The 13,287-nt window shown below is 37.4% G+C and overlaps 1 protein-coding gene across 4 annotated transcripts in view; it reads right to left on the bottom strand.

The window, feature by feature from the left end:
- Positions 1-1,437: 1,437 nt before the first annotated feature.
- The window catches only part of FRS2 (fibroblast growth factor receptor substrate 2), a 116,341-nt gene continuing 104,491 nt past the window's right edge, over positions 1,438-13,287 (bottom strand). For 2 of the 4 annotated variants that reach the window (XM_049883867.1, XM_049883869.1), the window contains exons 5-9: positions 8,895-8,986; positions 7,464-7,650; positions 6,330-6,488; positions 5,843-6,006; positions 1,438-4,182 (exon numbers count right to left, since the gene is read on the bottom strand). In XM_049883867.1, coding sequence (XP_049739824.1) covers positions 3,232-4,182; positions 5,843-6,006; positions 6,330-6,488; positions 7,464-7,650; positions 8,895-8,960 — 1,527 coding nt within the window. In that variant the 5' untranslated portion in view covers positions 8,961-8,986 and the 3' untranslated portion in view covers positions 1,438-3,231. Of the gene's footprint in view, positions 4,183-5,842; positions 6,007-6,329; positions 6,489-7,463; positions 8,987-13,287 lie in introns of those variants that run through there. The other 2 variants (XM_049883871.1, XM_049883870.1) reach the window with 2 other exon arrangements.

Below are 13,287 nucleotides of genomic sequence, written 5' to 3'. Positions count from 1 at the left end.
ATACATATACACACACACGTATATACATATATATACACATACGTGTACATATACATACACACTACACATTGCACAAAACACTGGGGCATTATGGGTTAGAATGGACAGCAAAGGGGAAAGCAGGAAGTACTTTTCAGCTTGTAAAAACCTTTACCTTGAGGCAAAAATATGGTGGCACATTGCTGGGAAATTATTATAACATAAGGCCCCTGTCCCATTTTTAATAGAACGTTATTGAGGTACATTTTTATAAGCTTTGCCACAGGGTTTTTTTGGGGGGCTGGCGGATAAACAAACAACCTTGACTTATTCTTATAACATTGAACTGTGGGGTCAACATTACTACGTATAAAAACAAAGATTGCTTGGCAAATTTTCATAAATCCGAAATATGATCTATTCTGGATATACTGGGAAGTGAAAAGGTTTTTGCTGAGTCTTCAGGAGTAAAGTGCATATCTCATCACCCCACAGCAGCAGTAAATAAAGGGAACAATTTGCCAATCTTTCTGGAGGGAGGGAAGGCACCATATTTTCATTTTTAAAGGAAGATGAAACTGTGAAATAAAAAACTTAAGAAGAAACACACAGGTAATACCAACATCAGTTTCAAACCTTGGTCTGAGATAAATGCCGTCGTGATCTACACTGACGGAAAAGGATTCTATTTGGGGAAAAACGTCTATGACCAATGATTTATATTTCCAGAACCAAAAAGTGGGATCACACAGTCTGTTAACAGAATAGAATATCTAAAATTAGGTTTGTCTCAAAAACCTGAGACATAATGGGCACAATTCATTATATGCCAACAAAATGTCTCATTCTAAAATGCACCTAGTTAATAGGAACATTCTTCTAGGAAAGAGCTTACTGCCCAGTACTAGACTACTTCAAGGGACAAATAGTGTTCTAAATCACTTTTTATTAAATAGGAACACAGGTGATTTCCAGAAGACATCTAGAAATTAACGCCAGTTGTATATATCTTCTTAATACTCGTACAGTACCTAAAATCAAATTCTTATCAAATTGGTCCCATTCTCATTTTTAAAGCACACCAGATTTAAAGCATAAATTGTAATGATATATTGGAGTTACCTAAAAAAATATAAAAACTAATTAGAAGCTGGAGAAAAAGACAAAAAGGATGAGAGAAAGAAAAATAAAAAGTATCCAACCCCCAAAATGAATAAATAGATCAGCCCTTTCATTTGGAGGTTAGTGTTCTGTCTTGACTGTCCTCAGAAAACCATGTGTATTCATTCCATTGTAATTCTTATTCCATATTACAAAACGAGCACATAAATTTGGCACAATTAGCAATCTATTCAAAAGAAAGCACAAATGGAACAATATATTAAAAATGGAAGCTGGACACCTATACCACTGACCTCTTTTTTAAAGAAGGGCAAACTCTGTAGTAAGCACCAAGGTCAAAGAAAAAAAAAAAAGAAAGTCTGCTATGCACATAAACCAACGGCACTGAAAATGAAGATACCTTTAATAATTTATTTTCTTTATGATGGTCCCACACTATTCTTCTGCTAATCCATTCTTACACAGGTCGGATGCTATTTGTCCGAAACTTCTTCTTGCTAAATTAACCTTAGTTACATCTGGTTGATCCAGATCACAATCTCGAAGTTCCTCATATTTAGAGAAAAGAGTAAAATAATTTGTAAGGTAATCTAACCTTCTCTCCACTCACCCTTCTCTTATATTACCTAGTGTCTAGGCAAGTGGAACATTCTTGATTTTCTAAGAATTTCACGTATGGACTCTCATCAGTTCATATACACTTCACTTCGTTCTAAATCCTTAAGTATGACACAGTCTCATTGCTACAAGACTTTCACTGTACTTGCTATGCTGGCAACAACATTAACATTCTACTGAAATCAAGAGATAATCAAAGGTCCAGCAACAAGTGAAAGCATAGCAGAGCTGAGGACACCACAGCGGGCAGAGGACAACTGCAGCCCGGTGACTGACTGAATCACTGCTAAAGTGCTGGGAAGAGTGCCCACAGAGGAAACACAGTACCTTTAGCGAATTCTGCACGTTAAAAGTATCTTTCTTTTTCTTTCAGCTGCTAAAGAGATCACCTATGGACACGAGTGAAATTAAAAATTGAGAAAATGTTTTTATCGATTAGAAAAGTAAACAGCATATAAATAAATACTGGACAAGGGCAACCCTGTTACAGAATAACAGTAAGTTCCAAATGAACCTTCAAAATCCTAATTTGACGAAAATGCAAACCGAACAACAATGAACATATAATCCAATCTCATAACTATATACAAACTTAGACATTTTAAACTGAAAAAGACATTTAAGCAACAAAATAAGACATCCCAAACACCAAAGGAAAAAACTGAAGGTAAATGGAAACCAAATGGCACAAATAACCTCCAGAAAACAATGTTAATGTTAATAATCTATAGGAGAGAAATTTTCAACAGATCATGGTTCATTTTTTCAAATGTTTTGGGGTAAAGTGACCTGAGACTGGTTCTTGAGCCTATCATGATTTTGATTAAGATACCTGGCACGCCCTTCAAATGACGACATTGAGATGAGTGAACAAAACCTTTTCTCCTTCCTGCCTTTCTAACACACCAACAGCAAACCATATTCATGGACACAGGACTCTCTAGTAATGCTGAAGGCAAACGAGCTGACTGGTATACAAGGAGGTGTGGTACTTATCTTTCCTTTACGTACGCTGTGGCTCAAGTCAAAAAGCCGTTAATTAAGGAAATAAAGGATTCCTCATGTTACATACTGGAGGCCACATACCGTGAATAGTGAATCTATAAATATTACGTCCAAAGCCTAGAGTTATCTGTTAACAATGCACATTATCAAGAGGCTTTATAAAATGTTCTAAATGCCAACCATGACTTAGACATGAATGATATGCATAAGTCCAGAATATTGATAAAAATCAACCAGCATGTCACTCACTTCAACTCTCATTTTAAATAGGCACTGTGAAAATGGGAATGCTGCTGTACAATAACAAGTAGTATATAATGAAATTAGTGTTCTTTGATGAGTACCTGCTCTACGTTAATTCCCTTTAGTTAAAGAAGCACATGAAATATTCAGAAAAAAATTTATCAGTCTATAAAAGGAGTTAGTGTTTAGAAATGAAAATGAAGCACTTGCATCTTCATTTTTAAAAACTTCACAAAGGTGCAAACAACATAATGCTTTCCAGGCTCACATGGGCAGATCAGTACTATTATGTCTAGTTTTCCTTGATGTACCATCATCTCGAGGCAGTGCTTTCTGCAAATTTGACATAGCAGCAGTTCTCTCAATGTCTATCACAGCATACAGCTCTGTGCGCCTGGTAGGGGTTTGTGGAAGGGGAGTGGTAGGCGTTTTTGGAGTCTGAGGGTTGTCAGAGTCACTGCCACCTTCCAGGTCAACCTGTATATAATTGAGCTGCCTGTGTTCTAAACTTGGGCGTCTGATATCAAAGTTAAAGACTGTCGGTGTACAGTCCCGACGCCTTGAATATTCTATTTTGTGAGCACTTGCTGGCACTGATACATTCTCTGTATTTACATAGTTATGCATTGGATCTAGATTATTATGGTAGCCATTTAGAGATGGAGTCTTTGGTCCTAAATTGTCATCTTCATCCCTACTTAGCTTGCGGGCTTCCCAAACAGGAGGCAAAGATGGTAAATTTTCATAGTTTAACAATGCAGTTCTTCTCTGAGCTGAGTTGTTGATATTCTGGGTCTCTGAGGTACTGGTGGATGTCAGACGACCTCTCCTGACCCCTGAGGCACTAGGGATAGATAGCCCATTTATGTTTTCATACACTAGTTTGTTAACAGTGGGTGCATCTCTTCGTTCATCACTGTCATATCCAGTGTCCCATTCTGTGTTATTTGCTCCACTTCCACTAACTTGATCTCTTCCAAGTTGCTCCAGTTTCTCTTTTTCCATTAACTGCTTTTGGACAGGAGTTGGTCCTAAAACGAATTTGACTCCTTCAGGCTCAAGAAGAATCTGAGGGTCTCTGTCCTCAATACTACTTGGCTCCTCTTTTGGCATGTTGCTTTCAACATTAGAAGCCCTTGCCTCCAGTGGGATGTGTACACTTGTTCGGTTTTTCCGCTCTTCTTGCACACCTGTGGTGTTGACATAGGTATGTACCTGAAAGAAAAGAAGAAAGTGAATCAGTAGCTTGCATAAAAAACAAAACAAAAAATGCATGACCATGCCAATTAATTTTATTGACTCTCTCTCTAAATGCACTACTTCAAAAGCTTTTATCTTTTTTTTCTTTTTAAACTAATAAAAAAGTGATTGTGTGTTTGTAGAAATGTCTTCCTAACTTGATAAAAGAATACTTTAAAATAACATGTAACATTATATTTGATAGTGAAATACAAGAAGTACTCCGTAAAAACAAAATAAAATTTAGGAACAAAATAAGGACTATCATTTTTTATACCGTTCCAGAAATTTTCATCAAAGCATTTGTTATGGGTTGAATTGTGTCCTCCAAAAATATTTGTTATAAATCCTAACTCTATGGGGTCACTGTAAGTTGGAATCCACTCAATGGCAACAGGTTTGGGTTTTTTATTGTTGTTGTTGTTTACATTTGTGGATATAATCCCATTTGGCAAAAGGGTTTTTGTTTTTATGTTAATGCAGCCTCATCAGTATAGGATATGTCTTAAACCAATCACTTTTGAGACATAAAAAGAGCAGATTAGGCACAGAAGCAAAGAAGCACAGATGGGTAAAGATTGATGCCACATGGAGAGATCGGCAACGAATGCCAAGATCAGACAGATGGCATCTTCCCCTAGAGCCAACACTCTGAATTCAGATTTCTAGTCTCTCTCATAAACTGTGAGAAAATAAATTTCTGTTCATTAAAGCTACCTAACTTGTGGTATTTTTGTTCTAGCAGCACTAAGAAACTAAGACAGCATTAAGATATAATTCAGTTATAACAAGTATTGAAAAGAGGCAGACTTATCATTATTTACAGATTATATGATTGCATAAACACATAAATCCTACAAGATTTAACAGGAGTTCTGCAAATGCAAATATATAAAATCAATACCACCTAGTACAGAAATCATCATTAGTTAGAATACCTCAATGGTACTTCTGTAGCTAAAATATAAAAAATTTTGGAAGCCTATACATAAAATTTTAAAAACTCTAAAATGCAAAATTAGAAAAATGTAATTATAGTAAATAAAATACTCAATTACTATGTAAGGAACACAAAGAAACTGATTTAAAAACACTAAAACTGTTAATAATAAATGACCATATGGTTTACAAAGAGAAGTATAACGAATTAATACATAGGTAATATTCAGCTGGGTATTTCATTTCTCAAATAGAAAATACAATAGCCAGGAGCAAACACTAAAGAGTTCCTTAATAATATTAACAACAAAATTCACCCTCCTGCTAATAGTCCACTAATCATAAAGACTGAGATATGAAAGGCAGCATAAATTCTTAATCTATTGAAGGATATTATAATGGGAGCTGACTATTAGTTATGTCTTTCTTTACAAATTTCTGACATCATTTATGTTTATCTGTAGATGCACCTCTCTTGTGATGCCACAAATAACTTTAATACTAAGTTTTCCTGAACTTCTGCGCTTGGGCATTTATGCCAGCAAACAGACGGTATTTTCTCTGATTCTTCACTACGGAAGTAATTTATAAATAGTAAACATTAAAATTCAAACTGAATACAATCTTCAAGTATTATCCCAGTAACGCTTCAACTTTACACAATCTTTAACACTGTTACACAGTAGCACATACTTACTTGTTCCTCAGCCACAAGCAAAGGATGTGTAGATTCTTCACCCACCGATGGCAGGCGTGCACTTCCCACTGAAGGATGTCTGCTCGAAGGATGAGATGAACCATCTCCAAATGAGGGATACCGGGGATATCCATTAGGTAAGTTCTGAGCAGCAAACCCTGGAGCTGAGAAGTTTTTGTTTATTGGTTTAAGGAGAAAGGCAGGATAAGGGGGTAGGGGAGAGAACAAGTATCAAATTTGCACTGAGAGGATTATTAAGGCAGGCATTTCTGGAAAGACAACAGAAATCAGGGCACAAACAGCCCCCACTCCAGTTTCCCATTCACATCTTAGATAACATCGAATATTTACTGTTTTCGTATTTAAAGTATTAAAAATGTTCAGTTACAGCTAACAGTTTTTTTAATTGACAACCATTATACTTATGTTAGCTAACAGTGATTTCTGGTGTGTTATTCAAAATATGTCAATGAAAATGGGCACTTACTTGTAGGTGTTCGAGGTGTTCTGGGGACTTCCAATTCTGTCTGATGATTATTCCTTTCTACAACTGGCTCTTCCACCACATTTATACTGTTATTTTGCATAATCTCTTGCAACATGTTAAATAATTCTTCTGCACGAGCACACTTAAAGGCAAAGATTCCTGTAAACATAAAGAAGGGAAAAATCGTTACCAAGACTTCAAAAAAGCTATAAAAGCACTTGTCAAAGAATAAACCTGCATATAGAGCATTCTGGGCACCAACAGCAAGAAAGACCTTTTAAATAAGTATCTGATAAACTAATGATAGTCCAGTTTCAAAACACAAAACCCAAAAGGAAGTTGACAGAATAATTTTTATTTGTCTAAGGGTCCAAAACAGACAAAAACAAGGTTGCACACTTACTCTACTCTCCTTTTTAACAGCAGGGGGAGCCCAATTCACCATTTTCAAGGTGAGCATTTACAGTTTGACAGGCCTCTTATTGGAGCCCTAGTGGCGCAGTGGTTAAAGCGCTCAGCTGCAACCTAAAAGGTCTGCGGTTTGAATCCACCAGCCACTCCTTGGAAACCCTATGGGGCAGTATGACTCAATGGCAATGGGTGTGTTTTGTTTTGTTTTTTAGGTCTCTTATTAGGTATTTTAAAATGGTTATTTTGCTTAATTACTACAATAATTTTGTAAGATACAGATTACCGTTCCACTTTTGTACAGAAAAAATGTGAAGCCCAGCAGAAGTCATGCAATTTGCCGTTCAAGTAGTAGGCAGCAAAGAATTAAACTAGGTTTGTTTGACTCCAAAAGTTTAGGCTCTCTCCCCAGCATCAAGTTATAACGTTAAAGACATACCGTTAATTTACCAGGATTACTCATTTACTAAAAGTCTTAAAGTTGACACTTTTACTAAAAGTCTTAAAGTTGACACTAGTCAAAATTCTTGACATAAAAAAATATGCTTAATAAATGTTTGTTAAATGAATAGTTAACTATATATTTTTTTAACAATCCACTTATTTGGGGCATTTTTTTTCCTTCAGGAGAAAATAAAAATGGTAAACATTGTTTATGGAATAACCAAAAGAACAATATTTTAAATATGAGAATGCTTGAAGAAAAAAAATAAAGGCTCTATCTACCTTGTCCAGTTTGACACCTTCGACCACTTTCAAAAGAAAAGAGATTTGAATCATAGCCATAGCGTCGCAGGCAGAGGTAGTGCCACTTTACCGAGTCACGTTTGCGGGTGTATAAAATCAATTCTGTGTCTGTAAGTTCCATTATGCCAGAACCTAACTCATTCCCATCATCATCCACATTAATGACCTAAAGAAGAAGGTTTAATTAGTGCTAAGATAATTCTCCCACTTAAAAATCATACCAGTATTTCACCAATTAATCAGGAAAACGCACTGTTGCTGACTGGTCCAGTTAGTCATTCATTTCTTAGTTCATTCATCGAAGTGCATGTAACGCATGGGCTATGCAGCAGCGTATTACCTGGTTCATATCTGCAAGGAATTTATATTCCCATTGGGGAGTCAAGATATACAAACAAAAAAATCAACAGCACAAAACTGTATATGATCAATTGACAAATGAGTATAAAAGAGGCGGCAAAGGCAAAAAACTATAGTTTCAGGTTATTGGAGAAGCCTTCATATAAGAAGGATTTAAGCTGGGCCTTAGGCAGAGTTAAACTTAGATAGGAAATAAGGGGAAAGCTGGTGGGTAAGGAATTGTAGGATACACCATAAAGATAAAAGCTAAGGCAGAAACAAAGAAGGTATGTTTCAAACAGACTCAAGTAAGATTGGCACAGAGTTCATGTAAGGGTTATGTTTTGTACTGCAGAACTTCAGAAAATGTCTAAATACTAAGAATAATAGATAACATTTATGGTGAATTTACAATATGCCTGAAACTGAATGAAGGGCTTTAAGTGTTATTTTTCTCACTTAATCCCCACAACAATCCTAGATTGCAGGTAACACTATTCTTTCTTCCCATTGTACAAAAACGGAACTATGTAATTTGTGATAATGTAACCTATCCAAGGTCACAAAACTATGAAATAACAAGGTTGTGACTTATACTTAGGTTTGCCTGGTCCAGTGGCTATAATTTATAACAGACTGAGGTCAGATCACAAGACACATCAAATAAGGGTCGATGAACAAGGAACGGAGCGTTCAGTCTATAGACTGCAAAACACCACTGATGATTTTACTGAACAGTTTAGTGAATGATGGAAGAGGAAGATTAATTTTAAGACAACTGCAAGATGGATTACAGGGTGACTGGACGTAGAGTCAGAACTGAAAAGGCACCTTTAAAATGACATTTTAAAGAAAGTATCAGCACAACTGTATGGTTAATGTGATATGGAGCATCAAGGGAAAAGCCTAAGAGGATTCTGCATTGTTATCAAGAAAATGTTACTGGCATTTGGAAAAAAAGAGAAATAAAAGGTATAGACATAACAGTGAGGAAGTAAGATATAGTCAGTGAAATAAAAGAATAACATCCAAGTAGGCAGTGAGAGATATAAATCAATTCGTTTTACTGACCTTAAACTTGTTCCGATGGTTATCTGGGACAGTGTCTTTATCTGGACAGCTACAACAGCTACCCATGGCTTCTTCAGAAGACCATGTGAGCTCTACATAAAAAAATAATTTGGAAACAAATGTTAGATGTAGGATACAAAAATCATAAAACAGAAAAAGACTAACATCTAACACATGCCCTGTACTATTCTGATGAGAAAAATGAAGTTCAACAAGGTACGTGGCTTGTGCTAGATTTCACACAATCAGCTGATGAATTTTACTCAGTGACAATGAGAATAAACTTGGTGAGGTAGACTGCACAGAAACCTCAAATTTTCAGTTTAATTTGCAAAGGTCTGCCTATTCTAAAAAGATCTTAAAAACAAAGCAGTTTAAGACCTCTTTTATATAATTCTATTTAAATAAGGTGACTCACGGAGTTAACCCTTTATGGCTTATCAGGAATTTCACATCTCTTATAAATTACGAAGGTTGGAGTGCTAGACTTCTGTAGTGGCAAGTATTCTGACTTTAGTTACTCATTGTTGTGTCCTTTATGTACCCAACAAGACAGGAGCTCACTGGTAAATGAAAAACAAACTTGGAATAGCACGTTACAAGAGAAACAACTCAAACGTAACACATGAAATACTGTCAAAGCTGATAGAAAATGTCTACCTAATCCTTCTTTTCCATAGGTTAGCGATAAGAGGTTATAAATGACATTAAGTGTTCAGAATGAACACTCAGAATGAATAAAGGAGCAATTCAAAACATCACTTACAAACAAGGGGAAAAAAATCAGAGTGAATGTGACAACATTTGAAAAAGGGGGAGGGAGGGAAGGAAGCACAAGAAACTATTAAAAACACAATTCTGATTGAAACCTGTTTAAAATTCTTTAGTGGCTCTTCACCACTTTAGGATAAAATTCAAAACTCATTAGTATGACATACAAGGTCCTTCACATCTGGTCCCTACTCACAGGTCCAGTCTAAACTCTCCCTTCTCTATGCCTCAAGCCCTATGTTAATCTAGGCACACTGATCAGCCTGCAGCTTCCCCAGAGCACCTCGTTCTCTCACATCCTTCACACACTTCTTCCCCTTTTGCTTCTTTTCTTTCTCAAGACTCCACTCAGACTGTAGTGCCTGAAGGAAGCCTTGCCTGACTTCAACTGACAAGAACGGTTATTATGTATCCTCCCAAGCACCTGGGGTGTCCCAGTATCATACATCTACCGTACTGTTTACACAGTAGCAATTGTGATAGATCGTTTGCTTCTCTACCTTCCTCCCTCTATTGTGAGCTCCTTCACAGCAGGAATGGATGTTATTCATGCCTGCACTCCCAGTGCCTAACACAATATCTAGCGCATAGTGGGTGCTCAAAGCTCTTTGTTAGCTGGATAAACTATATTAAACAAAGTTGAAAAATGCCTGGCAGGTGTAAGATGAAAAAGTATGTTGTTGTTAGTTGCTGTCGAGTCAGCTCTGACTCATGGTGACACCGTGTGCAACAGAACGAAACTATCTTCACAATAGTTTCGTTCTGTTGCACACGGTGTCACCATGAGTCAGAATGTGCTATCCTCACGATTGTTGGTATGCTCGAGTCCACTTCCATGGTCACTGTGTATTCTGAGTCCCTTCCAACCTGGGAGGCTCATCTTCTAGCATTGTATCGGACAATATTCTGTTGTGATCCATAGGGTTTTCAACGGCTAATTTTCAGAATTAAACAGCCACATCTTGCTTCCTAGTGTGTCTTAGCCTGAAACCTGTCCACAAGGGTGACCTTGCTAGTATCTGAAATACGATGGCATAGCTTCTAGCATCATAGCAACAAGCAAGCCACCACGGTATGACAAACTGACAGAGAGCAGTGGCATAATAGTGTATAAACTAAAATATATGACAAAATATTACAGTTAAGACTCATGATATTTGGTATTTTGTTCTAACTAATATGCCAGCCAAGTACAGTCTGCACCTCTGAAGAGCCATGACTCTAAACGGAGAGAGAGACATGTAAACAGGTAATTATAGTGCTGGGTGATGCAAATAGTTAAGCAATCAACCACTAGCTGAAAGGTTGGTGGTTTGAAACAAGGCTTACCCTGTGTGGATAGAATCCCTGCTGAGAATTTTCATTTCTAACAAATTCCTTGCTGATAATTTGCATTTCTAACAAGGTTCCAGAAAGTTATACTAAGAGTCACCTGGGGATCTTTTTAAAATGTAGATTCTGATTCAGCATATCCCAGTGGAAATGCAAATTCTCAGCAGAGAACTTGTTAGCAATACAAATTCAGCAGGGGTTTGAACTGGAATGAACTGGTTTGATGCCCTGGTTTGAGCCCACCCAGAGGCACCTGGAAAGATAGGCCTGGTGATCTGCTTCCAAAAGGTCACCGTCTTGAAAACCCTACAGAGCAGTTCAACTTTGCACATGTGGGGTCGCCATGAGTTGGAACTGACTCAACAGCAACTAACAACAGTAACAACAAATGATCAACCTTACATTTGAAATCTGAGCAAAGTATTGTGAGCACAGAGAAGGGAATAGTTCATTCAGTCTTAGTCTCTATCTGAGATGGGACTTAAACAGTTGATCAGAAAGAATGTGCTGGGCAAAAAATAGAACCAGGCACTTGACACAGAAAAAGAGTACATACAAAGACAAAAGTCATTCAGAAGAAAGCAAGGTGTTTTGTTCAGTCTGGCTGGAGTATAGGGCAGGCTGTAACTAAAGGGCAGGCAAACTATACAGTACCTGGAACAAAAGGCTAGGGATCTGAGATTTGATCTTCCAACCAGCTTGAAGCAAGAGAAGTTTCTTAACAGGGGGAGTTACATCTGATTTATATTCAAGAAGAAACTATAGTGACAATATTAAAGGCATACTGCAACAGAGAAAAATTACGGCAGAAGATCAGTTACAAGGCTGTTCACAAGAGAGATAATTACATCAGTTGTTCTTAACCTCTGGTGCACGTTAGACTCAAATAGAGACATTTCAGAAAACACAGACAACTGAGCTCTGCCCCCCTAAATCACAGTCTCTAGGGAAGAGGCTATGTATATTAAAAAGGCACCACAAGTCATTCTCTTGTGCAACAAAGGTGGAAATCGCTGATACAAACAAAAGCTGAAGCCATTACAGAGGATGAGATGTTCACTCAGAGAGACCGTGAATCTCCAGAATGGAATTTTAAGAAATAACATTGCAGAGGAAGATACAGAGAAAGAGCAGTTTCTCTGAAGAAGTGGTTATCTAGGTCAAATGCTTTGGAGAGGCATTTGAAAACAAGCCACAGGATTTGGCAATTAATAGGTAACTGGTGGCGTGACAGCAACTCTTTCAGTAGAGTGGTTCAGGTGGAGGTCAGACTGTCCCAAAAATTTGGCAATGATGAAATGCTTATTAAGATGTCTCCAGTGCACAAAGCTTGACCAACTTAAATGATGTCAATAAAAAGTACACAAGAGAAAAGGCCATTTTTTTTAATTAACTTTTATTAAGCTTCAAGTGAACATTTACAATTCCAATCAGTCTGTCACATGTAAGTTTACATACATCTTACTCCCATCTCCCACTTGCTCTCCCCCTATTGAGTCAGCCCTTTCAGTCTCTCGTTTCGTGCCATTATTGCCGTCTTCCCTCTCTCTCTATCTTCCCATCCCCTCTCCAGTCAAGAGTTGCCAACACACTCTCAAGTGTCCACCTGATTTAATTAGCTCATTCTTCATCAGCATCTCCCCCCCCCCCCCCGCCCCGCTGCCCAGTCCCTTTCATGTCTGATGAGTTGTCTTCAGGGATGGTTCCTGTCCTGTGCCAACAGAAGGTCTGGGGAGCATTGCCGCCGGGATTCCTCTAGTCGCAGTCAGACCATTAAGTATGGTCGAAAAGGCCATTTTTGGTAAAGGCTATGACAAATATAATTTTGCAACACCAACAACCACCAAAAAATATGTGTGTGGTTACACAAATATGTATATAGTCATATATATGTATGGATATGAATATGTGGGTACATATTTGTGCCCAGATAGATGTACCTATAGGCTTATGTACATGCAGGTATGTCTGTGTATGCATGTATATCCAAATAATAAACCACACAGGGGACACGGTTACAGAAAACTTTTTAGAGACAACCAAACACCTTGCGAGATTGGTTTTCTGGGTTTGAAGGCTTAGGACCATAGTCTTGTGGGACAACTCAGTTAACTGGCATAATATAGTTCATAATGTGTATGTTCTACAACCCAGTGTGCTAAGTAAGTAGTGTCTGGGGTTTTAAAAGCTTATGAGCAGCCATCTAAGATACAACTACTGGTCTCTACTCATTCAGAACAAAAGAGAAAGAAGGAAACCAAAGATTCAGAGAAGAAAGTAGTCTATAGGA

Source organism: Elephas maximus, chromosome 4, assembly GCF_024166365.1.
Source record: "Elephas maximus indicus isolate mEleMax1 chromosome 4, mEleMax1 primary haplotype, whole genome shotgun sequence".
Lineage (NCBI taxonomy): Eukaryota > Metazoa > Chordata > Mammalia > Proboscidea > Elephantidae > Elephas > Elephas maximus.
This window is presented reverse-complemented; position numbering and strand designations above follow the sequence as displayed.